General features: G+C 46.8%; 1 protein-coding gene across 2 annotated transcripts in view; it reads left to right on the forward strand.

Annotated features, from left to right (window-relative positions):
* The window catches only part of MAP2K4 (mitogen-activated protein kinase kinase 4), a 90241-nt gene that overhangs the window by 32275 nt on the left and 34934 nt on the right, over positions 1-23032 (forward strand). The window contains exons 1-3 of one of the 2 annotated variants that reach the window (XM_056329877.1): positions 993-1095; positions 3425-3468; positions 19716-19890. In XM_056329877.1, the coding sequence (XP_056185852.1) occupies positions 3461-3468; positions 19716-19890 (183 nt within the window). In that variant the 5' untranslated portion in view covers positions 993-1095; positions 3425-3460. Of the gene's footprint in view, positions 1-992; positions 1096-3424; positions 3469-19715; positions 19891-23032 lie in introns of those variants that run through there. The other variant, XM_056329871.1, reaches the window with a different exon arrangement.

The following is a 23032-nucleotide window of genomic DNA, read 5'->3' on the forward strand; positions in this document are numbered from 1 at the left end:
TGCCTCCTGAGATGAGCAGCAGGGAGCCGGGGCGGGTTCAGTCACAGGCTCCTGGGAAGGGGGTGTGGAAGAGGCCCCGGTCTCAGTGTTTTGGTGGGGAGGAGCAGAGGTTTCCTGCAGCTGGGCAGGAACAAGATAGGGTCTTCTGCAACGTAGTGGCAGGGCTAGGAAGGGACATCTTCCTTCATAGTCCCTGATCCTGCTGTTGATAGAGCAGATCATAACTTCAATGAAAAATGCATTGCCAGTGGCTGGAGTGGTGACCAGAACCCCTCCCACCCTACTATTTATTTATGTTCTTTTTTCCCTATGCTTTCTCAGTTGGCTGCAGAGCAAAGCTTTCTCTCACCTGGTCACCCCTCTGACGGGCTGAATTTTGCTCTCTGCTTGGTGACCCACTTGGCAGAAGGACCGCACAGCAGACCTTCGTCCTTGCTCAAGCCCGGTTATCTCCATTTGCTGTTAGCTGAGGGTCGGCAGTCCCACCAGCCCTCCTGGGGTTGAGGTGTTACATAAACGACATGGCACGGTGCCCTTCCCCTCTCAGCACCACCCACCTGGGTCTGGGGGCATGCCCAGGCTGTGCCGAGCAGATGGGTACCCTTTGCCACTGTGGCTGGAGTAGAGCCTGCCAGCATGGATGTGTTTAAAGGAGAGGTGGTGTGCGGAGGATGCTCGGGGCACTGGTGCGGAGGTGCCCTGTGGCTGCTGGTAGCCCTGGCAGCCAGCGCTGTACCCCAGCGGGGACAGGAGGTGCTTCGTGCACCTTGCCTTGGCAGCTGAGCTGGAACGAGAGGGGGGGGAAGACCTCAGGCTAGACCCGACTCCACTTCTCCATCCTTGTGTCCCTAACAGAAGCTATGATTTGCTAATGTTGTTGTGAAAATGCATTTTCCTTTTCTTACAATATGTATTTTTTTTCTGTTTGTTTCCAGATGCTCTTAATATTCTGTTGCTGACAAAAAGTTTACTTTATGTTCGTTGTCTCCCAGGTAAACGCAAAGCGCTGAAGTTAAATTTTGCAAATCCACCTTTCAAGTCCACAGCAAGATTTACTCTAAACACTTCTGGAGTTCCTTTCCAAAATCCACACATGTGAGTATAAATCCAAAGGCACTAGTGGAAGAACTTTGAAATTATTTAGCTAACACGCAGTGTTATTTTAAATGTAGTTTGATTACTTCCGTTATTTGTAGGTTGTTCAAATCTGTCAGTTTGAGTCGCTGTAGAAGATTATATTTATAACCCTCCCAGCCCCAGAATTAAAAAAAAAAAAAAAAAAAGTTTGAGATCTTCCTTTTTTACGTCGATCTACTGCCTTTCAGAATTGATGAAATTGAGATAAATTGTAGCTGATAATGCAAGATATGCCTATAATTAATTTCCAGACCTATTAACTGTCATTTTCCTGTCTCTTTATTCAGTGCTTATTATTTTTTGTTAGAGAGAAGTTCTTCTTTCTGTGTTAACTTGTGAAAGACATAACTGTGATAGATTATTTTTTTTTCAGCACTAAAATAAACAAAGGTTTGAGGATTATCTACCAACATGGAGATGCCAGGGAGTTACGCAGTGGTTAGCTCACTGAGTTTTCTAGACAGCTAGCTACAGGATATCCCTATCCAAAGTTTGAATGCAAGTGTGGCACAGAGCTGTTCCTGACACTGGTAAATAGTGGTAGTACATCGTTACAGAAAACATTAGCTTTGTATCCTCAGATCCACCAATCTAGATGGATGGGCGATGCACCCATAGCTGGTACGTGTGGCAGAATGCAGCTAGCATGCAGCGATGCCCCGAAGTTTTCCGCAGTTCCCCACCAGGACTCAAAAGTTTTGTCAGTGGCGAGTCTCAGAAATTGCACCTGCAGCTTCCCCGGCTGCGTGGGTGCTCAGGTGACCCTGGGTGTAGGCTGCTTCTGCTTGGCTCTGCATGTTGCTGCCTCTCTTCTTGAGCTCGATGCCTTCTGCTTTCCCGGGATATACCCTCTGGGGTCTGTTCCTGTTCCTGGTAGCTTCTTTATGCTGGGGATTTTCAAGCAAGCCTTTATCAAGTTAGAAACATGTTTCTGATGAGTTATCAATGGTAATTACAACCTCTGTTAGATGGTTCTTCTTACCATCCCAAGTGACCTTTCCAGCAAGTCCTCCCCTCTCCTTCTCTCTCTTTACCTCTCTGAAATAGAGTATTCTTACAGGTTGTAGAGCTAGCATTTATATATTCACTTTTTCTGTCTCATCACATCATTCAGCCCTTGTAGTAATTTTCTGTAGAACCCCATTTGGGGCTCTTTCCTCTCTCAAACCTCCCTAGTCCGTTAAATAAAAGAGTTAATGTCATCTAGTGAGTTCCCACCATTCAGCCATGTATAGGGAGTTGGCTTTTCTGTGTTTATCTGCATGGATTTCTGTGTCAGATCCACTGGAATTCACAGTGGCTTCTGTCTAGTGCAGAAGAGCTTTCATCATTGTTAGTCGGTGACATCTTAAGTTTCATGTTTGTGCAAGTGACTGTCAACATTGTCCATTGAGAAGGCACTGCTCTGTCTCCGTGGGAATTGCGGTTGTTGGCAGGGGCTTGATCCTGGTCTGGTTAATGGTGCAGCTGGTTCCGAGGGCTTGAAAGTGTTTTGGGTTGGCTATGACAGCCATTCAGGTGTCAGCAATGATGGTGATGTGTCTGCGCTAAAGCTTTCTTGGGAGGCTACAAGCTGTAATAGCCGTTTCTGTTTGGAAGAGGTGGATGCTGTTGGTTGGATTGCTTTCTCTGTGTTGAGGCTGACTAAGCTTGGATACAGCTAATTCATCCTCATGTCCTTTGTGTTGTCCGTAGTGGATGCTGTTCCTCAAAAGCAATGTTCACATCTCCTGGTTGCACGCTTCTCTCAAGTTTGTCTTGCAGCTGGTGCATCACAATGGTGTATCTGCATCTCCCGCCTGCTTCCCAGAGAGGCTGGAATGGTTTTTACTCTGTTGTCTAGAAACTGTTCTATACTTCAGATTTGAATTGGATATTCCAGACCTCCTGGTCCAGATGCATTCCCAGTGCAAAGTGTGTTTCTGTTCACTAAGTCGCTTCTCTTCCCCAGCCTGATGGAGCGGAGTGGCCTTGGCACCCTCCCCAGATGAGTGCTGGCTCGACACTGCTGGGGATTTCCCTGTGCAGACCCTGTTGGTCCAGATGGGTGGATCTGAAGATACAGAGAGGTCAATTTCTCACATGAAATTTCGGTTTCTGTGACTTGGATCCATCGATCCGGAGGTGTCCCATTGCTCCTGCTTCCAGAAGGGCAGAGGGTCCTGCCATCAAATGCGTGTTGCCTGCGCCAAGCTCTGGCTGGGGCACAAGAGGAGGCAGCCAGCGGTGACCAGCAGCTGCCATGAGATGTAAATTGCCTATTAGCTGTATTTTGCTTGATTAACAGGTTTTGGTCGGGGAACTGATCAGGCTGGATTGGTGGATGCTCAGGTAAGAGTGTGGTTTCTTACTACGTAGACAGAAAGCAAAGGAGCAAATGGGGCTTCTCATGCCCATGCGTGTGTTAGGAGGGAGGAGAGCTCTGTGTAAACTGCATCACTGGAGCAAAGACACTGCTGCCGCGCAGGGAAGGCACATTGTGCCAGAGGTGGCCTTGGAAATTTCAGGTTATCGGGTGTAGCTGTGCTCCTCCTCAGTGCTGAGGATCCCTACCCTGGTAAAATGGGTACAGACCCCGCATACCCTGTCAAGGTGTGAGTCTGGCTTTCATTTCGGGTTTGTTTCTTGGTCCGAGAGATCTCAGGAGTGCTGGAAAGGAGTTTGGGGAGTGTGGAGGAAACCATTTTGGAATCACTGTAAGCCGGGGTGGAGTTTAGCTCCAGTGAACAGGGATGGTGTGCACAGGGGCTGGAGGGGACTTGGTGTGGTTTCCACAGGGAGGTTTCTCAGGTGATCCATGCGCTATCTGACTCCATTCGTTCCTGCTATTCCTTGGTTTTAATGCCATGTTATCTAGAGGAACGATTTAAAAGACTGTGGAATCTCAGTTGCAAAATTTGATGTTATTAAGGCTCTGACCAGTGCTTCCCAGTTGCCTTGCCTCCCATGGCACAGAATACCCTCTGTTAGTCGGGTGAGCATCGTGCTAACTGTACTCCTGCTCGGAGGCTGTTCCCAGACCTTCACTGCTCTCACAGGTAGAGGCTTCTTGTTGCTGTATAGGCTGTGCCCTGGAGTACTATTTCCAGGGGCAGAGAGCATAAATTAAACACTATTGAATGCAGAAAGTTTGGACATGCGTTCCCAGATTTTTTTCCTGCCCCTCCTTGTCTTTTCTTTCCTGTATGTGGTGGTTTTGAGGCATGTCTTATAGTTGGGGTCTCAGATTAGAGCTGTGTCCCTCCGGGATGTGTGGGTGTGCTGCCACGGGCGCTCAGGAGCACAGGAGGTGGGTGTCAGGGCAGGATACAGACCAACAAGTAGGAATGCGAGATCACGTGGAGGAGCTGGTGAGTGGTTGGGACCTCTGAGCTTTGCTGTGCCACCTCTGTGATGGCCTTGGAGCTGACAGCTTCAAGAACTGCAGTGGCCAAGTGGCAGCAGGTGGCATGGCCCTGCTGCTCCTGTCCTGTCCCTGCCCAGCGTCCTGTCCCTGCCCAGCGGCACCCTGCCCAGGACGGTTCCCTCCTTAACCCTTCCCAGGGCATCCACCACCAGCTGTGTTGGGACATCTTGAAGGGCGTTGCCTTTGTCACAGTCGACCGAGAAACTAAGCGAGGAGGAAACTAGCAGAGCAGAGGTTACAGCTTCTCAGGTTGGAGCGCCAGTGGCAAACCCCCTTACATCTCCAGTGCTGCTAGGGTTTTGCCCTAAATATTTTCTGAATTAGAACATGTGTTAAAATCAGGGGGCTTTAAATTGACCTTTAAATAGGAGGCTGACGCAGGGTGGCTTTGAATGAAATTAGAAACTAGAAGTACTTTTCTAGTTGCTAGAATTTGGACTGTGGCTCCCTGAAATCTCCCCTCCTGGTGATGCCGAGGGCTGAGACATCCCTTATTGCAACTAAAAGACACCACGAATGTCTTTCCTGTGCTGATGCTGTGGGTCAGGTGGGCAGAGCCCCGGGATGACGTGTTGAGCAGCAGGCAGTGAGGCAGGGGGTTGGAAGGAAGGTCCCTGCTGCTCTGTGACTGCTCGTGACTGATGGAGCTCCGGAGGATGTGTGTTTTGTTTGATTCATCTGTGACTGCTGCTACCAAATCTACTTTAAGTGCAAAGACAGGTTTTGTCTAGGTACGGCATGCTACCCAGCTTGTCTGTAGGGTACCTAGCACAGCGATACACATTATTTTACTACAGGGTAAAGGCAGAACAGAGCCTGAATTGCAGAGAGTGGTTCAAGATTAAAACTATTACTTGGAAAGGATGAAGTCTAGAGAAGATGTGTTTTACTGAAAGCTGCTGCCCCAGTCCAGGGAAGTGTATGGTCCTGCTTGCACCCGGTGAAGTCAGCAAGGGGCTCTGCAGGCCAGGTAACAGTTGAGGCTATGGAGAACTGTCAGTTGAGACCACAATTCTCTTCAGTTCAGGCTGTATTTCTGACTTAGACCAGATTTACAAATGCTAGCTTTGTTTTCCCTGCAGCAAGCACTGTAGAGGCTGGAGGACACAAGCCATGGTTAGGGTGAGCTCTTAAAACTTCCAACCCATTGTTTTTCAATTGCTATTTCCAACCTCCTGAAAAGCATCCCACCTTTCACCTCATCTGTTCTGTGCCCCAGTAGGATTTAGGTCACAAACAAAATTAGATTACTTGGTTATCTGTGTGTAAGCTCTACAGAGCTACTTGCAGCTGGTGGCCTTTGCTGAAAGGAGATTCAAATAACACTGAGTCAGGAATGATGCGGTGAGATGTGACTACATAGCTGTGCATGGCAGATTTGCCTGGCAGTTGTCTGTGTTGTCCTGGCCATAGCTGGCATCCGTTAGACCAAGTTGCTCACTTGGCTGTAGATGAGTTTTCGGTTTTCTGGAAAATGTGCTCTTCTGGTGCAGTGATGCCTTGATCTTGACTTCAGACTACAGAATTTAGATCTACCTGCTAAGGAGCATGCACAAAGAATTTGTTTGGCATGTTTCACAGCATGTTGCTGCTCAAGTATCCTGTCTGCTGTCTGGGAAGTCTCTTGACTGTCAGAGGTGCCATCTCTCTAGAACCTGAACACCAGAGCATTGCAGTCTTATCTGGAAAGGTGACAAAATGAAATGACCTCTTCTAATGCTGACAGTTCCAACTTCTGAACTGTCTGGTGGCCTGTTGAGGTGCGTAGCCTCCCTGGAGCACGTGGGTTTCTTCATGGATTCATTGTGCCTTAAGCTTCCAGAGGTGCCTTGTGTGGACCACCTTCTCCTTGTGACACCTGGGAGAGTCACATGCTGTCTGGATAGATGCCCCAAGAGTCTGTTGGCAGATGTTTGTTTAACAGACCTTCAGGGCTGGATTCTTCAAAAAGAAATGGAGGCCCAGTTGCACGCCAAACTCTGCTGCTTCCTTTTTTTCTGTATAGTTCAGTGTCATTGTTCCTGGAAAGGATTTTTCTGGCTGTCCCAAGTCTCTCTAAAGTGTGTACTTCTCTTTTAATCCACTCTTACGCTTTTCAAAACCTTTCTGGCACGTGGTGTCAGGCTCTCTTGCTGCATAGCTTAAAGCTGGCTGAGTTCGTTAGGAGACAACCTGTGAGAGTTACTACCATTTGTCTAAAAAATATTAAAAACCAAAGTTGGAATATCCTAAATTGGCATGTTCACAATTACTTGTGTGATTTTTCCTGTAAATATTTCTCTTGTCTGTTCCCCGTTTCTATCACAGTCATTTCACATCTTTATTGTCGCTGATTTCTGATACCTTTCTGCTGCATGATGCCTTCCCAACACAGGCTGTGATGCCTGGAAGCGTTAGAGAGATGTTTCAGTGTAAAAGGTACCAGTTAAGAATTTGATTTTTTTTTTTTCTGTGACTGTTCTGCAACATTTCCCAAAAGTTACAGTATCTGAATGTAATCACTGGGAAACTTACCTATATATTTAAGTAAGCACAAGTGAAATAGTTACCTCCAAGGCCTCAAGAACTACATTTAAATGTTTGAGTGAGCCTGTCGCAAACAGGCTTTCACTTTTCATACAAACGTCCCTGCTATTTAAGTGCTAGAGCAGTGTTTCTTAGTTTTTATCAGGAACTTTCTTGATGAATTGATGAGTTTTGTCATGTATTTAACTTCCCTGTTTCTTTCAGAAGTTTACAAGTTTGTTTGGCCAGTGATCTCTGTGGGCTAGATGACAAAGGGGTGATATGGTTTGTAAAACACCCATGCTCAGTATCTCCAAATTTGAGTAGGGCGCCTCTTCCAAGAAGGTGCTGCCTAAGTTAATGTGAGATTTTGACTGAACATGCTGCATTAGGGTCTGTCTTTTTTTTTGGTTTTTTTTGTTTGGTTTTTTTTCCTTCCTTCTAAGATTTGGTATTTCTCTAAGGCGCTAATCCGGCTCTGCAGAGGAGCTTTTTTGTATCTGCTGCTTCCAAAATAAATTTCTCGAACAACTTCCATGTCCCGTGGAGCATCAGTGCTGTAGTAGGACTGTTCTCTTCTTCCTGCAAGGGTTTTAATATCTCAGCACTGCACTTCTGAATTTAGGCTGTCCATGCCTGGAATGAAGATTTGGAGCTTGTATGTTTCCGTTAAGCTTATTCATGTTGATTTTTCAAAGGTGCTGAGCACCTGGCTTCCTGCCACACTGTTAGGACCTGGGCTTCTCAGAACTTCTGGAAGCCTTAACCACCTACATTTGGGTGTCTAAGTCAAATACAACCTGATGTTATAAACTAATCTGGCTCCCATGGCTCTGAGTGCTTCACATGTGCTGAGTGATTGAGCTGTGCAAACCTGAATGGTTGCACAAAACTCTGCGTTCCTTGTTTTGCAGATGGGAGGCTTGGGAAGAGGTAAAGGTTGGGCCAGAAGCTTGTGGTAGGGTAGAGAGTTCAACGGGGGTCTCCTGATGATCTGTGGTCCACAGGCTAGCTGTGTGTGACCTGTCCCCCTCCCGCTGCAGTCCGGAGCTGTTGTGTGTGCACAGTCATGGTCAGAGCTGCTTATTTGGGAGCAGCACTCTGCCCCCACAGCCACGGTCCCCTCGGTGTGTGGCAGGTCCCCTTCCTGGTGTGCGAGGGAAGTCTGTCCCTTCCAGGGTGGGGAGGGGTGACCCATGGTGGGAGGCTGTACGAAGATGGCGATAGCGGCCATTACCTTCCAAAGTGTGGAGACCTGGCCTGGCCTGCCCAGACGGGGGTGGCAGCCCGGGTCGTGGGAGTGGAGGAAGACACGTGGTGGTAGCAGGGGCTGTCAGGAGGCTGGGGGCTTCTGTGCCTGCCTGGCTTCTGTGCACCCCCTGCCGTCCTCGGTGGCTTACAGACCCTGGCAGTTGGCACACAGGTGCCAGAGGCACACTGAGGCATGGATGTGCAGCATTTCCTAGTTCAGGGCATGATGTGTGATGCTCGTGCTGCCTCCTCAGGGCTTCTTTCACTGGCACGATGGGCGAGGGAGGAAGGCATGTGGCAGAGGCAGAGCCACCATCCTGTGTTGCCTGTGAAGGTGTTTCTAGTGATGCTGTCCACAGTTTTCCTCCTGCAGGTCCACTGAGGTGGTGTCTGAGGAGAGTCCCTGAAGAGCAGCAGTTTTGCATTGGCTACTGTATTTGTTCTGCTGAGCTGAAAGGTGTGTGTGTGGGGGAGGCAGAGCATTCCGGTTCGAGGGAAATTGGAAAATTACCAGGTAGAGCAGTGGGGTGGAGAAGTCTGTTTGCAAACCGAACTCAGCCTCATTTGCCATCAACTGCATCAGTGTGGCTGCACGTTGGGACACAGAGAAGCTGCACAGCAGAGCGAAGCTGGGCAAAGTCTCCCTTGGACAGAAGTATGCCATAGACTTTCCTTCTAGTGCCTGGCTTTTAGTTACGTGTGCTGAGGTGCTGCCCACCCTTTATCTAGTAACACGGCTCCATGGGTGACCTGTGGCTGGCCAGATCCTTCCCTGAGACACAGAAGTCATCATCCTCAATGCCGTCCATGCTGATGGCAAAAGCCGGGTGCCTGCAGCCTGCTCAGGACCAAACTTTTGAGGTACCTGTCACACTCCAGAGCCTGGAGGAGAGCCAGGGGTAGCTGTGTTTCTTGCTTAGTCAGCTTAGTTTAGAAAGCCCAGGTTTATAAACCTAAGTAAGAGGTCAGTGCTTCAGTAATTTGCGTGCTTTAATGGGGAAGATGATTTGAGAACATCTGTTGTCCTGACCATTGGAGAGTGGGAATTTTCCCTCTGCTTCCTTGCTGTGTTTGAGACAAGAGATGGTGCTGCTTTTGTTTGAAAGCAGTCCAAAGTTTCAGGCTACGGGGGGTTCAGTGTGGTTTAAGAATTTTGGTTTTATTTAATTCTGCTGCTTGTGTCCCAAGGGTTCAGAGGTGGCATGGGGTCTGGCAGGAGCAGAGCTGCCGCATTAGTGTTCAGTGACCCCGGGGGTGCCTGAGTTAAAGCTGTCTTCACCCATCAGGAGAGACACATCTGGTCCTGGCATAGCTGTATGCTATTCACATGAAGATAGAACTACTGCAGTGCTTATTTAAGAGAAGTGAAAGTAGCTCAAGTAGTTGCAGAGTCTGTATCAGCTCTTCTGTTCCCTTCATACTGTTGTGATAACAGAAGCATGATTTTCTCTCCCTTTTCCCTTTCCTTTATTTCTAGGTGCGGCATCCCCTAGCAAGGGCAGCAGTGTATGTGCTTTCTATGCAAACTGGTTGTAAATCTTGGTGCATGGAGATTTTAAAAGCATTCAGTACACCAAAATACCCTAATCTTCTCTGGAGGGTTAGAGAGAAAATGGTAGACCCACAGCTCCATTCATGTTGGACTTTTCAATAATGTTTGAATCTGTCAGTGTATTTTTCAAAGTATTTTAAGACCTATGTGTCTGTGCTTTACCATTTTATCTGGTAAATTCTCTAAGCCATTCTAAAACTTGTATTTCATACTTTACAGAGAAGGTGCGATGCGTTGCCATCTCTGAGCCTTGAAATGGTCTGATTAGCTACATTCAGCAGTGATGTTTTGTGATTTAAGAGGTACAGGTGAGATCCAGCATTCCACTTGGGAACTGGGAGTTGCCAATTTTTTTCCCTTTCTTCCTCCAGCAATGAGTAGTCTTTGAGACTTGAGCTTTTGGATCAAAAATACCCTGTGGTCCCCGTGTCTTTTCTGCATCCCAGCAACTGCCTGAGCTGTGCACATCACTGCTGTCCCACCTAGGAGGGGGAATTGAGCATCCCCATATCTGAACTTTCCAGTTTGTAAGGCATGCTCTAAAAACATACCAGATAGTATTGATTTCAGCTGTAATTTATTCAGGGAGCAGGAGGTGTTGTTGCTCATCTTTATACAACATCTGAGAGCCTGGACTACCTTCCTGGCCTTTCTTCTTTAGCTTCTTTTCTCCTAGACCCATGAATCTGGTTTTCTGAGCTGGGAGTCAGTCCTGGGTCAACAGGGGCAATAGATGACCCAACCTGTATGTCTAGGGACCAGTGTCCTGGAACATGGATGAAATCCTGAAGCTGAGGAGAGCCTATATTCCCACGTTCCCTCCTCCTTGGGCAAATACAGGAACCGCTAACGTAATATGCCAAACACGCTGGTGTTTGCAGAGGAAAATGGGATGAAGCAGGTTATTACATTGAATGTCTCTGAATATATAGCTATATATGTCTGTGTGTGCATACACGGGTTTGGTCTCTGCCCATTTTTTGGATAAATATGTTGTTCAGTGATTGTTTGCAAGTAACAAAGTGGGAGATTGCTTACACAGTGGTCTGGCTTGGTGCCTGCGTGTAGGATTGGTGTCTGCTGTATTGTGCAGATGGTGTATCTGGTTTCTGACCCGAAGTGGCTGTCACTGTTGGATTCCGATTAATCTGGGATGGTCAGGTTCAGGTATTTTTCTTCTTTGTGTGACATACAGAAATGTCAGAAAGGATTTTATGTATGGACCACCAGTAGTCACATCTGTGACTTAAGTTGGACTTGAACCCTGTGTTTCCAGATGTGGACCTTGCAAACCACATTTCTTCAGGAAACCCCAAGAAACTGCCATTGCTGGTAGAGGAATAAACTTCGCTCCTTGCTGTTCTGCATACTCAGGATCACACTGCATTTCATCAGAGTACATCTTTTATCTCTTCAGACATTAATCACCACCTCGTAGTAAAATATCTTTAATTTTACCCTGGCTATGGAGAAGTGAGCCAACTCTTCAGCTTTGTGGGTTCAAACTGAAGGAATCAATCATCCCTTTTGACTTCTGTACACATGAAGAAACGGAGAATAAAGAGAGGAGGGTCTGCAGATTTGGAGACTGCTTTGACCCCTCAGGTCATCGTCAACAACTTCTGTTGTTTTCGTCCTTTGCATAAATGAGTGACTTTCAGTGTGCACCATGGAGGACGTCTGGACTGAATGAATAGGATGCGACCCAGGAAAAAGAGCTGCTGTACAGAGATCATGGGAAGGACATTGTGGTGGGTTGGATGGACGTGATGGAGGTGGGGGTTGGCCTGCAGGGCTGAATTGATTTTGCCCTTCTGCTTGTTTGAGGAATGACTTCTGAAAAGGACTTGGATTAATTTGATTTGTGGTATGTTATGTTGGTGAAAACTACAGACATCATCTCTGAGGTTCTGGTGGATGTTCTTGCCTCCCAGGAAGGTCTTCCCAGTTTGGGAAACCTCAGAAAAGAGAGAGCAAATGGCTGAGTCTACAGTGGATTATGGTGACCCTAAACAGTCTTCTCCTTGAGACTGTTTTAATTCCCTCCTTTGTAAAATATGCTTGGAGTAAATCTGGATGAGCAATCGGTCTTTCGTGCCCAGTGTCACTGATGCCTTTGCAGCGACAAGCGTGGATCAGCTGAAGGTGATTGTTTGAAATACGTCTTGCTACAGCAGCGTGAAGGCGGTTGTCCTCTCTGAGGAATGTGGGGATTTCTCTATGATCCAGTTGGGTTTGTTTTGTCTCTCTGATGTTCTAGGTGGTCATTTCATACTAGTGAAGGATGGGAAAGGTGACTCTGGGGCCTAACTCCTTACAGCATCCTTAATTTTCTGTAAGAGACCTTACCGACAGTCACCTCTTGGCTCCTGAGAGTCAGTGGAGAAAACTCTGCGCCGCACAGCTACCTCGGAGGAGACCGACGTTTAAAATCTCACCATGCTACTACACCATGGAGCATGGGGACCTTCAACAGGCAGCTGCTTTCACTGGCCTGTAGAGTCTTACGTCTTAGAGAAGGGATGCTTTAAAAATATGTCACACTTGGTCTGCTTGGTCTTGTCATGAGCTCTCCTTTGGTCACTGTGTTTATGATAGCTGCATCTCTGAGAAAGCAATCTCTGTCTTGCGGTTAGGCGATTTCTTTGACTCCCATCTGTCCTTGTCTGCTACAGAAAGAAAAGTACCGCCGGGTGCATTCTTGGCAGTGAATTTCAGGTTATTTCAGGCTGTTGTGCAGCCCAAAGTTGTTTTCATTTAATCCCAAATAGAAAATAAATCCCAAAGGAGAAGAAGTTGGAGGGCTTTTAGCTTTCCTGGACTAGGACTGGAATTTTATGACATACAGAAGTTTAAATTAGAAAAGTTGCTTGTTAGAGTAGTTGAAACAAAAATGTTTCCTGTACTTGTAATAACAATGCTCATTATCTACCTCCAGTGTTTCCAAAGGAGCTGAGCGAAACTGTTGAGTTTGCGTTGCTGACCATTTGCAGGTAGCTGCTGTGGGCGTTTGTACAAGCACCTGTGCGCTTGTTGTCTGTGTGCCCTCCACAAAGTGCTTAGCAGGACCCTGTCTTGCCCAAGCTACTGGAACCATTCTGAGATAACAGGCCCTCACACTGGAAATGGAGATCTCTGAAGCTGGACAGCTTGAGGGACTCGGAGATCCAGAACCTGATTTTTGTTCTTGGATAAGTCTTGTAATACAGAGTGGTAATTAACCTTCATTTATCAGTCAGTTGTGTGGCTCTGGAGGCAGTAAGAAAGGATGTAGTTTTTCAAGTCATGCAAACTTACTCGTTAGGAGAGGGTGTAAGGTGAACGACAAGCCTCCCTGGGAGACACCACCAGTCCTAGATTGGTGGATTCAGGATGAAAGCTAGATACTTTTTTTAAAAAAAAAATTTAATAAGTTCTGCTTTAGAGACCAGAATTAAAACAGAGCAGTGATGGTCAATGTGTCTCAAGGGAACAGCATGTCACTAACATACAGGTATTTGGTTAGTAAGTTGAATGCAATTATTCATGTTTCTAATCATAGCAATAATACAGTTGGAAATAATAATTGCTGTTGCTGTAAGAAAACCAAATTGTTACAATTTAATATATTAAAATGCAGTTCAAATCATCAGATGTGGCTTTGCTTCCAGTGAGGGAAGGTCGCTTAGGCAAAATTTGGAAGAAGAATGTGTAGCACACTGACATCTACACTGAGCACTCCATGGGTAGTGTGACTAGCTGAGTATTGTGTTGTACGTTATTGTGTCATGTGATAACAGCACCATGTTTTCCTGTCATTTTCACAACTTTTCCTGGCTGAAGTGATACACAAGCAACCCTGGGTAGTAATCACATTGTCCCATTCAGTTTCAAAAGGAGAGAAGCGGACCTCATCCAGAAACTTTCCAGCAGGCTACAGTAAGCTTAACTGTCTGTTAGCCATTGTGAAATATTTTCCATACCCGCAAAAATGGCATCTATTAAATTAATGGAATTTGTCTCAGAAATAGTGTCATTCCACTGAGTGACTTTTGTGTAATGATAATGATGTGGCATCTCAGTATCAGTTGGCAAATTATTTAAAGTGGGTATTTGGGTTCTTTTGTTGATTCTTACAGATGTGCTCATGTCTCTGTTTCCTGCAAAGGCATAATGTTTCAGGAAAAGAGTCAGCATTCTCAGGAGGGTTATTTAAATTAATTAGCTCCGTTTTTTCTGGTACTATGCTGAAATGCTTGAATCCAGTGTAAGCTTTAAATACTTAGCTGTGGTGGGTTCAGTGATTGTGCTGCAGTCTGGCTCATGTCCAAATCAAAATGAGTTTGAGATTAATATGCTCAGTTAAATTTGGCACAGGCTTCGCCACGAGGAATCGAGCGGTTTCCTCCGTGTCAAGGGCAGGGTTAATCAAAATCCATTGTAACTCAGTAGTTTACCAGGGGAGCTTCATACAAAATATTGACATTTTAAAAGCCTCAGCCAAACACCGTTGAAGTCAGGGAGATTCTTTGCAGCCTTGAGTGTGTGCTAGACCAAGTCTTGAGGGCTGTGGAAGGGGCTGTGCAATCTTCCATACTTTTGTTAATAGCTTTATTTTAACGTTTTGGAAAGCGTAGAAATCCAGAGCAACGATAGGGAGAATTTCTGCCACTTGGTCATGGTGAAGGGGAGCAAGTGTACTTTGGCTTTCAGTCTGTGTAGGTAAGAGGTACAAACCCAAGTAATTTAAATGCCTTTGACACGTTTTCTGTATCTCTTATTCATGCGCAGGAATTTGTTATTAAATGTAACTAAGCCTCAGGACAACTTACATAGGTCAGAGCAAAACTGATGTAGTGCTGCCCCTCTTGCAAGGGCGCTGTTGCCCATCCCCTTATTGGATGTATTATTCTTATTCTCATGAGAATCCGAATGATTTGTGAGGGCCCCACCATTTGCAGCCCTCTAGGAAAAAAAGTGGAACATTTCTTTTGGAGACTTTCTCCAGTGAAATTTAAAGTAGGGTTGCTACTTCATTAGTGGTAGCCTGCAGGGTCTGAAAACTGTTTTATGAGTAACACAGGCAACGAGACAGAAGCATTGCAGCCTCTCTAAGCTGTTTGACAGACTTGGTAGAAACATGTTAGCCAGAGCCACAAGCTGTGTTTTTACTCTGAACGTAGAGCCGTGCACAGTGTTATTAAACCCCTGCGGTTTGCATGGAAGCTTTTTTGTTAGGATTTACATTTTAGCATTCCTTTGGCTGATTGACCACAAATCAGTTTCTAAAGTCCCATTGTGCTGAGCAGCGTTTTACCAAACTTGTGGAGAAGTAGAATATGTTCTTATTAACGTGGTGTAAAAAGGAGCCTTAATGAGAGACTTCCTAGAAGAATCCAGCAGCACTACGCAGGCAAGCGCAGCTGCTTCGCTGGGGTCTTTGACTCTGCAGAGCTGGTTGGTTCATGTCAATTGTCATGTCAGATACCTCAGCCTGGGGCTGAGTCCTGCAGAACTCCTACCGAACTAAAGAAAAGAGGAGTTAGGTAGCTACTACAGCATCTTTCTGGCCTTGCTTCATGTCTGATAACTTTCATTTTTGCTTAAAAAAAATCCACCAACTTTTCTCTGCTCTCTCCCTAGTCTTCCTTTTTTGTTTTTTGTGCCAAGGAAGCGCTTGTTTTAAAAAGTTTTGGCCTCCCTGCAGTTTGGTGCTAACAGCAGGGCGAGGGGAACTAACACAGCCTGTCCGAGATCTTCCCAGTGCTCTTCATGGTTCTTCCCAGGAGAAGAACCTGGGCCTGTGGCTGTGGCAGGGGCTTGGTCACCGGGCTGGCAGTGGGCAGCCCCAGCCCGCGTGGGTCTGAGCCCTGCGCCGGGTGGGAGGGGGCGACCAGCGGGGGCTGTGGGCTGGCTGGTGCCGGGAGCCCTCGGGTGACTGCTGGGACCCCACAGTAACCCCTGCGCCAGACACCCTACAGCCTTGCCCCATTGTTGCCCCATTGTTGCTATATAACTCTCTCATTGCTACATTGTTGCTACAGTGTTGCTACATATTATGGCTACATTGTTTCTACATTGTCCCCGCATGTCATTGCTACATTATTGATACATTGTTGCTACATAGCATTGCTACACTGCCGATACATTGTTGCCAGTTGTGATACATTGTTGCCAGTTGTGATACATTGTTGCCCTTGGAGCAGCTGCCTACGCCTCTTTTGTTTGTTGGGGTTTTTTTTTGGTTTTTTTTTTTTTCCTTTTAAAACCTCCCAGCAGCCAGGTGGGGAGCTGGAGGCTCAAGTCCAGCACAAGTGTCAGGAGCTATAGTCCCTACGGTGCATTTGAAAATGCTTCTTCTGAATGTTTGAGGGGTATCTAGCCCTCTAGCTGCTTATTGCAATTTTTTTTCTGTTAATCTGCAGTAATCTATTTTACACATGCTGGTAATTTGGAGACTACGTGCCCGATTTTGCCCCGCATCCCTAGCCTTTGGGAGCTGTGGGTTGCACGGCGTAGAACCGGGGTGCCCGCCCGCGCCTGTGCGAGCACTGGGGGGAGGGAGGGGGGTGGCAGCGGGTGCAGCCGCAGGGCTGGGCACGGTCACCTCTCACCTTCGCCAGGCACCGCTTTGTGTGGTCACCCTCCTGTGTCCTGAAGCAGGCCGTTGTGTCCAGCGCAGCGCAGGGTTTATGCAGGCGCTTTGTATGCTTGGGGGCATGTCTGCCCTGTGGATTTAAGTCCTCGTGTATCTGCAGCAGTGCAAATCTAGTAATAGGTGTAGTGCACTGATGATTTATTTCTTCTTATTGCCTCCCTCAGTTTTACATCAGAAAATGCCCATTTTATCTCAGTGCAAAGTGTCTATGTTCTAGATTTGAGGTTTTTGAGCTGCTTTCTTGGCATGGAAATCCCTTGTCATTTTGACTTACACTGGAAAAATCCTAACATAAAATGTAGATTTTTGATGCTGAAAGTCATCATTGCATTCCAGTTACTGACTCTTAAGATAGACCATGCTGCTGAAAGGAAAACTGCGTTGTTTACACGTGACAAATCAGCTGAACAAGCAAAACCTATATTAAAATGTCTGTCACACTGTCAAACTTGTCATTTGTGTATATGGCCGTTTCCCTGGGTATTTGAAAAAAGATAAGTAGGAACTGTGATTGCAATACAAGGCAGATGGCATCATAAATACATAATGGAAATTAAGCCAAATTAAGCTGCAGCACGTGAGGTTTTGTGGGTGGATGGTGACAGCACATCTCAATCCAAACCCCTGGGGCTCCGCTGCTCTGCGCCCGAGTCCAGCTGCGCAGGGCACTTGGTGCAGACCGGCGGCCGGGTATTTCCTAGCTCACATCTTCTTCCCGGCTGCTCGAACCACCCATCCTGCAGCTGCGGGAACAATGGCACAGATCTGCTTTCATGCTACAGCTGGGGAGAAACAGGCTTCTTGTGTAACAAGGACATAATGAATTCAAATTTGCTTTATCTTCTGACGTAGGGTAAGAAAAGCAAAGTTTCCTGGGAAAAGAAACAGGCAGAGGGAAGAGTGGAGCTGGGTTTGACTGCCTTATCTGAACAAATCACATCAGCATTTAAATTTTTTAACTCTGAGAACTTCAATGTGAAATGTTGTTTTGAAACCAGAGACAGAAAGGGTTTGCTCAGAAAATCAAACCTTACATTTCACCCTCCTGGTAGCACCTCTGCCTTTTTTCCCATGCCTTTTTGAACAAGATGTAGTTCTCAATGGTCATGCTTCTTCCTGCCCACCAGCTGGCAGGAGGCAGGCAGGAAACGCCTGTTTGCTGGTGCTTCCTTGGCACCAAGCTTCTCACCTACCTTCTTCCTTCGAAAGAAGAACTATTTTTATGGCAGTGACAAAATAGGATGATTGAGCAGTTAGATAGTAACTAATTCATGCAGCTTCCAACATAAGCTGCCTGCAAGACAGCTGGCAAGTCTGGAGATCATGTTTCTTTTCTTTTTTTTCCCTCCGTTTTGTTTGTTTTTTGGTTTGGGTTTGTTTTTTTCTTTTGGTCATTTTACTGCCTTATTTTCATTCTTTGCTTTTTAGTAAGCAAATTCCATGGAGAACCCTACTCAATACAGTGTTTTATTATGTACAGAAGCTCAAAGATATGCTATTAGTGCTAACGAAGGGGTGTGACCTCTGCTGCGCGGGCTGCTGTGTCCGTCACATCTGTGCTGTATTGTAGCACTAGTGGTAGGTTTCCCGAATTGTTCCTAAGGGCAGTGGAGAGCCTGCTGCAGGGAGCAGCAGAGTGAGAGCCTCAGGCTGGGCAGGCTGGAGAGCAGGGGGGACCAGGGCATTGCAGCCCAGTGGTGAGAGGAGCTGCTCAGCCAGGCTTGCAGCAGCTGGCTCATGGCTGCGGGACATGCAGCTGCTTGAAGCCTGGGAAGCACTGAACCAAAGTGCCACAGATTAAGCCGTTTGAACCGTAGCTCCTCCAGTCAGTTGACCTTTGGACGTAACCTCATTGCCCTCGCAAAACCCAAGTTCCAAATAAAACCCAGTGGAGGTTGTGATGGGTCCTCCATCACATCCAGCTGGGTAGCGTTGGCAGCTGCTGCTGGACAAACGACTGCATTTATCAGTGTGGAATTGGCCATCATGTGTTTATTCCTCTGGCTGATAAACTCAACAAGCTGTATGTATTTGGTAGAATATTTCATGTATGTTCTGCTCGTTGGGCTGGACCCTGGGTGAGCAAGCGGTGGCTTAATCAAATCCCCAAGAGAAGTGCTTGGAGTCCCTGGGATGAGTTTGACAGAATCTCCCTCATGCACAGGGTGGTCAGAAGAACCTGTGTGCTTTCATGTCTGCGTGAGATGGGTGTGCCCTGCAGTGGGAACTGTCTTTAATGCTGTTAATGCTACTTGAAAGTGGGAAATTCAAGCTTTTGGCTTACTTTATGACCCAAGAAGTGTGAACCAGCTAATTAATTAAAGAAAACCTGAAAATTTGCATGGCATTTGAAGATGAAAAGTGTTGAAAATACTTGTGCATTTCCTACTAATTCAGTGATGGCATTGCTGCATTTGAATGAGTAACTAGGGGTACCTTAAAGCAACTGTTGAATTCTTCTGTCCTACAAATTTTGAGCATTGGTCTGCTCCTTACCTGGACAGGTCCTGGTGGTTTTAGTAGGGACAGTGTTTGCCTGAGAATGTTAATTTAGGTGTTTAGCAAAGACACACTTGAACAGGCAGGTTTTGTTTTCTTATGTCACAACAACTTGGTTTTTATAAATATAAATTACTGGATCTTTATTTTATTTTTTTTAATATAAATTAAATGATGACCTAAAACGTTTGGGTTTTTTTAAGTTGCAGTTTTCCATTAAGAGCAAACTCTTTCTAAAGTCCCCTTGATTCCCACAGAAGAGCTTCCCCGTGTTGCATAGAAGCCCAGCTAGAAGGCAGACAGCTGCTGGGAGCGTGGTGGTGTAGAGCAGCAGAAGCTTTGGGGAGATGGGGCTGGGGAGTGCTCTTCAGGCTCTTGGTTCTGCATGATACCAGATCCTGTTTGAGGCCTGATGTATTTTGTACAAAGCAGAAAGAACTGTGTGAATGAGTGATTAGAATGACTCTACTATATGAGACACATTGAATTTTAAGCCGCAGCTGGAGAAACTTATCCTTAATTGAAGCTGTGGGCAAGTGTATGTCATTTTTGATTTAACATTTTCCCTTACCCCTGCACCCCCCACCCCAACCAAAATCCTTCGTGGAGTCAGATTGTTGCTGTAGCCTTTGTGAACCCCTCTCTTCTAATGTTTAATCAAGTGCTGAAAAGAGAAATTTACAGACTATTTAAAATGTGGAAAAATTGCTTCCCAATATTTTTGACAGAGAGAGACTGAGAACACACAGCATTGAATCATCAGGAAAATTGAAGATTTCCCCTGAACAACATTGGGATTTTACAGCAGAGGACTTGAAAGACCTTGGAGAAATTGGACGAGGCGCTTATGGTTCTGTCAACAAAATGGTCCACAAACCAAGTGGGCAAATTATGGCAGTTAAAGTAGGTGATGCCCATACTTACATTTGTACTTCAGTCCATTAGGGATGAAATGTGATGGAGAATTAATGTTCTTCCATCTAGCACCCATCTACTGCTCTTTTCTATTTATTTCCAGTGTAAAGGCTGCTATTTGCTGAAAATACATTGTATAATGGGCATATTGTCAAGTGATTTGTGAAGCTCTCATAACTGCTTGTGCCCTTTTGAAAATGCCTGTCAGGAACCTACTGTTTTGAGGGGATCACATGTCTCTGGAGACCGATAACGGGGCATGGGCCTTTCACCTCTGGGTCACTGGTTCAGATACAGCCTAGGCTGGTGGTAGGCGCAAGTTGGTATCTTCTGAGGCTTCTCGGTGTCTTCTGTGAAATAAGGTAGTGACTTAAAATTTGCTTTTTATGTAAGCATGTGCCATGGTATAGCCTCACCAGGAGGAGCTGGAATGGAGCAGACATCTTTTAGGGAGTGTTTTGCTCTGGCTGATGTGTAATGGAGCATCTTTTGCTTTGTGCTTGCCATGCTGGACCTGCTGTGGAGGTGGAAAGCGTAGCAGTCTTCTGGACTGTCCATTTTCTACCTTATACTACCCAAAGACTCACTAGAAAACCAGATACAGTATGCAACCTCATTTCCCAGCTGGGCAATGTGGAGTAATCTTTGTCTTGCCACAGCAGTGCTGCTGCCTGGGCATCTTTGAGGAGCTGCTTGTCTGTTGAGGTGGGCGGCAGCCATTCTCTCTCTCTCCCCCCCCTTTTCTGTGCTTGCTGTGGGCTGGCAGCAAACTACGTCAGTCTTTTAACTTGGTGATATCAACTGTAAGTGCTCCCATAGCTCCCATGAAAGCATAGCAGTGAGCTATGTAACAGTCTTGCTCCTTTTCCAAATCTCTGTCTTCTTTGAAATATTCCCTGATCTGATCTGGAAACGTTCACTCCTGCTGTTCTCACGTGCCAGGCAGATGTGCCTCAGCCCTGACTCTAGCTGCTGTGACTATAATTTACTTGTCCGTAGTGTGTCAGGTTACTGGAGTAACCACCGTCCTTTGGTTTTCTTCACTAAATATTGACTTTCTCACAGAGGTGGCGTCGCTGGCCAGGTCTGAGTGTTTTGGATCACCATGCAGTGGTGTTTCAGCCTGGTTTTGAATCCCTAAAAGTCTCCAGTGGAGCTAGAGACTGCCCGTAGCTAAAGACTTGTTTCTCTCAGTTGCCTTTGGTGGAACTTTTAGATGGAGTTTGCAGATGACAGGTTGAAAATTGCTGAGGTAGTGCTGTGATGTGACTCCCAGCTCCTCAAACCCAAGGGGTGTCACCTGGGCAGCTCTAGCTTTGCTACTGTGATGATGATAACCACAGGTGAGAAAAAGGCATACCTCTGGCTGAGTGGCTTTTTTCCCGAAGCCCTGCAGTGGGTAAAGCTGTGCTGGGAAGAGTGCTTTGTTGGATTAGCTAACATTATTGAGAAGGAGATGTGTCTGCTGGCACAGAAATTTTGTTGTCCCAGACTGCGTTTGCACAAGGGCTGGTAGTGTTGTAGGGTGATAACCCTGTCAGTGTGAAGGGTCCGTGGTGCAGGTACAGCTCCCATCCGAGAGGCAGAAGGCAGCAGTGCTGTGTTCTTGAAGCACAGGGTTGGAGGTGACGCTGCACAGCATGTTGAACTGGCTTTCCCAAAGGAGGAGAGGTGGTCTGAGCCTCAGGGGGGTGCTGGGCTTGGGGGCTCGCTTTTAAACAAACAAACCCTGTTAGGTTTACAGTGTCTAAACTTTGAAATATCAAAACTGTGGGCTGGAATGGTGCCACCTTCTTTTCTCTGAACCCACTCCCCTGGGGCAGGCATGGCTGGGCCTCCAGGAGGAAGGTTGGAGTGTCTGGGCAACCACATAATTTCTAAAATGTGAGTGTAAGGGACTGTTCTGTTTTTCCCAGTGGGGATCAAACAGTAAACCAAGCAAAGACAGACCTGTGGGTGGAACAGTAAGTGAGGTCTCTGAGGCAGCAGCAGCTGTTCCACAGATTGGATGGTGTGGTTATTGGAGATGAGGTTTCAGGACAGGGTTGGTCTTGGTCTAGTGAATAGTTCATCCCAAACTACTCAGCCTTTTCTTTGCTAGATTGCTGTTGCTTTTGGTTGCTGAGGTTGCACATTAATCTCCCTGCTCCTGCTCTAAGTCTGCCCTACAGGCCATCTGTGTTTGGGACTGTCCGCCTTCTGCTCTGTCTCCCACCTCCCTGTGGTGTCCTGATGGCTTCTGAAGCCCCAGCTCCCTGCCTGCCTTCAGGGAGAACAGCTCCTCTCCGTGGTCTCTCCTTGCTCTACAGGCAGGAACTCCAACTTGTTTTCTTCTCCTTCAACATAATGCCCTTCTGGAAGAGAAGGCTGAGAAGGGGAATGGTGGTTTGAGAAGAAAACGTGCCAGACTAGCGATTTGAGGTCTTGGCTACAATCTCAGTGACACCTGCTTGCAGCTCCGTGGCGCGGCACCATGCTGTGTGCGGGCATCAGGAGTGCTGCCCTGCAGCTGGCTGGATTGCAAAGCCCGTGTCTCTGGTTATTTGGTGGTGCTGCTGTCCCTCTCCTGTGCTTCCCTAAGAGCAGCATTGGTGCAGCAGACAAATCATCCTTGGAAGGACATTCAGCAGTAGGAAATAGCTTTATGGTGACGGCAAGCCAAAAGTTGTCGTCTGTTCTAAAAAGTTGTGTTTCACTAGCAATGGCTCCAGAAGCTGCTAATTAGATGCAGAGAAAATTGGTATGGGGGCCTCCCCCAGCTGCTCCTCCATCCTTCACCACCACTACCCAGATTTCTACTACCACGGCTGCAAATTTCCAGCGCAGTCAGGTATCTTCCTACCCTACTCCTGGAAGGGCCAAGTCCTGTTTTCAGCTGCCCTGACCAGGCTGCACCCCTTGTGGCTTGTCAGCCCCTTCTGCTGTGGACAGATTCAAATCCTCCTTGTTCTATAAGCATGCAATGTGAAATGTTGCTCTTCCCCCCCGTGCTGGAGTCTTTCTGTGGCTGATGGCAGCACCTGCTGTGCTAAAGCAGCCTGGTGCCTCTGGGCGTTCATACTGCTCACCTCTCAGCCTACGCAGCCTGCATCCCCTCAAATCCTGTTCTGAGCTCCTTCCTCTGGCTTCT

Source organism: Falco biarmicus, chromosome 1, assembly GCF_023638135.1.
Source record: "Falco biarmicus isolate bFalBia1 chromosome 1, bFalBia1.pri, whole genome shotgun sequence".
NCBI classification, from domain to species: domain Eukaryota; kingdom Metazoa; phylum Chordata; class Aves; order Falconiformes; family Falconidae; genus Falco; species Falco biarmicus.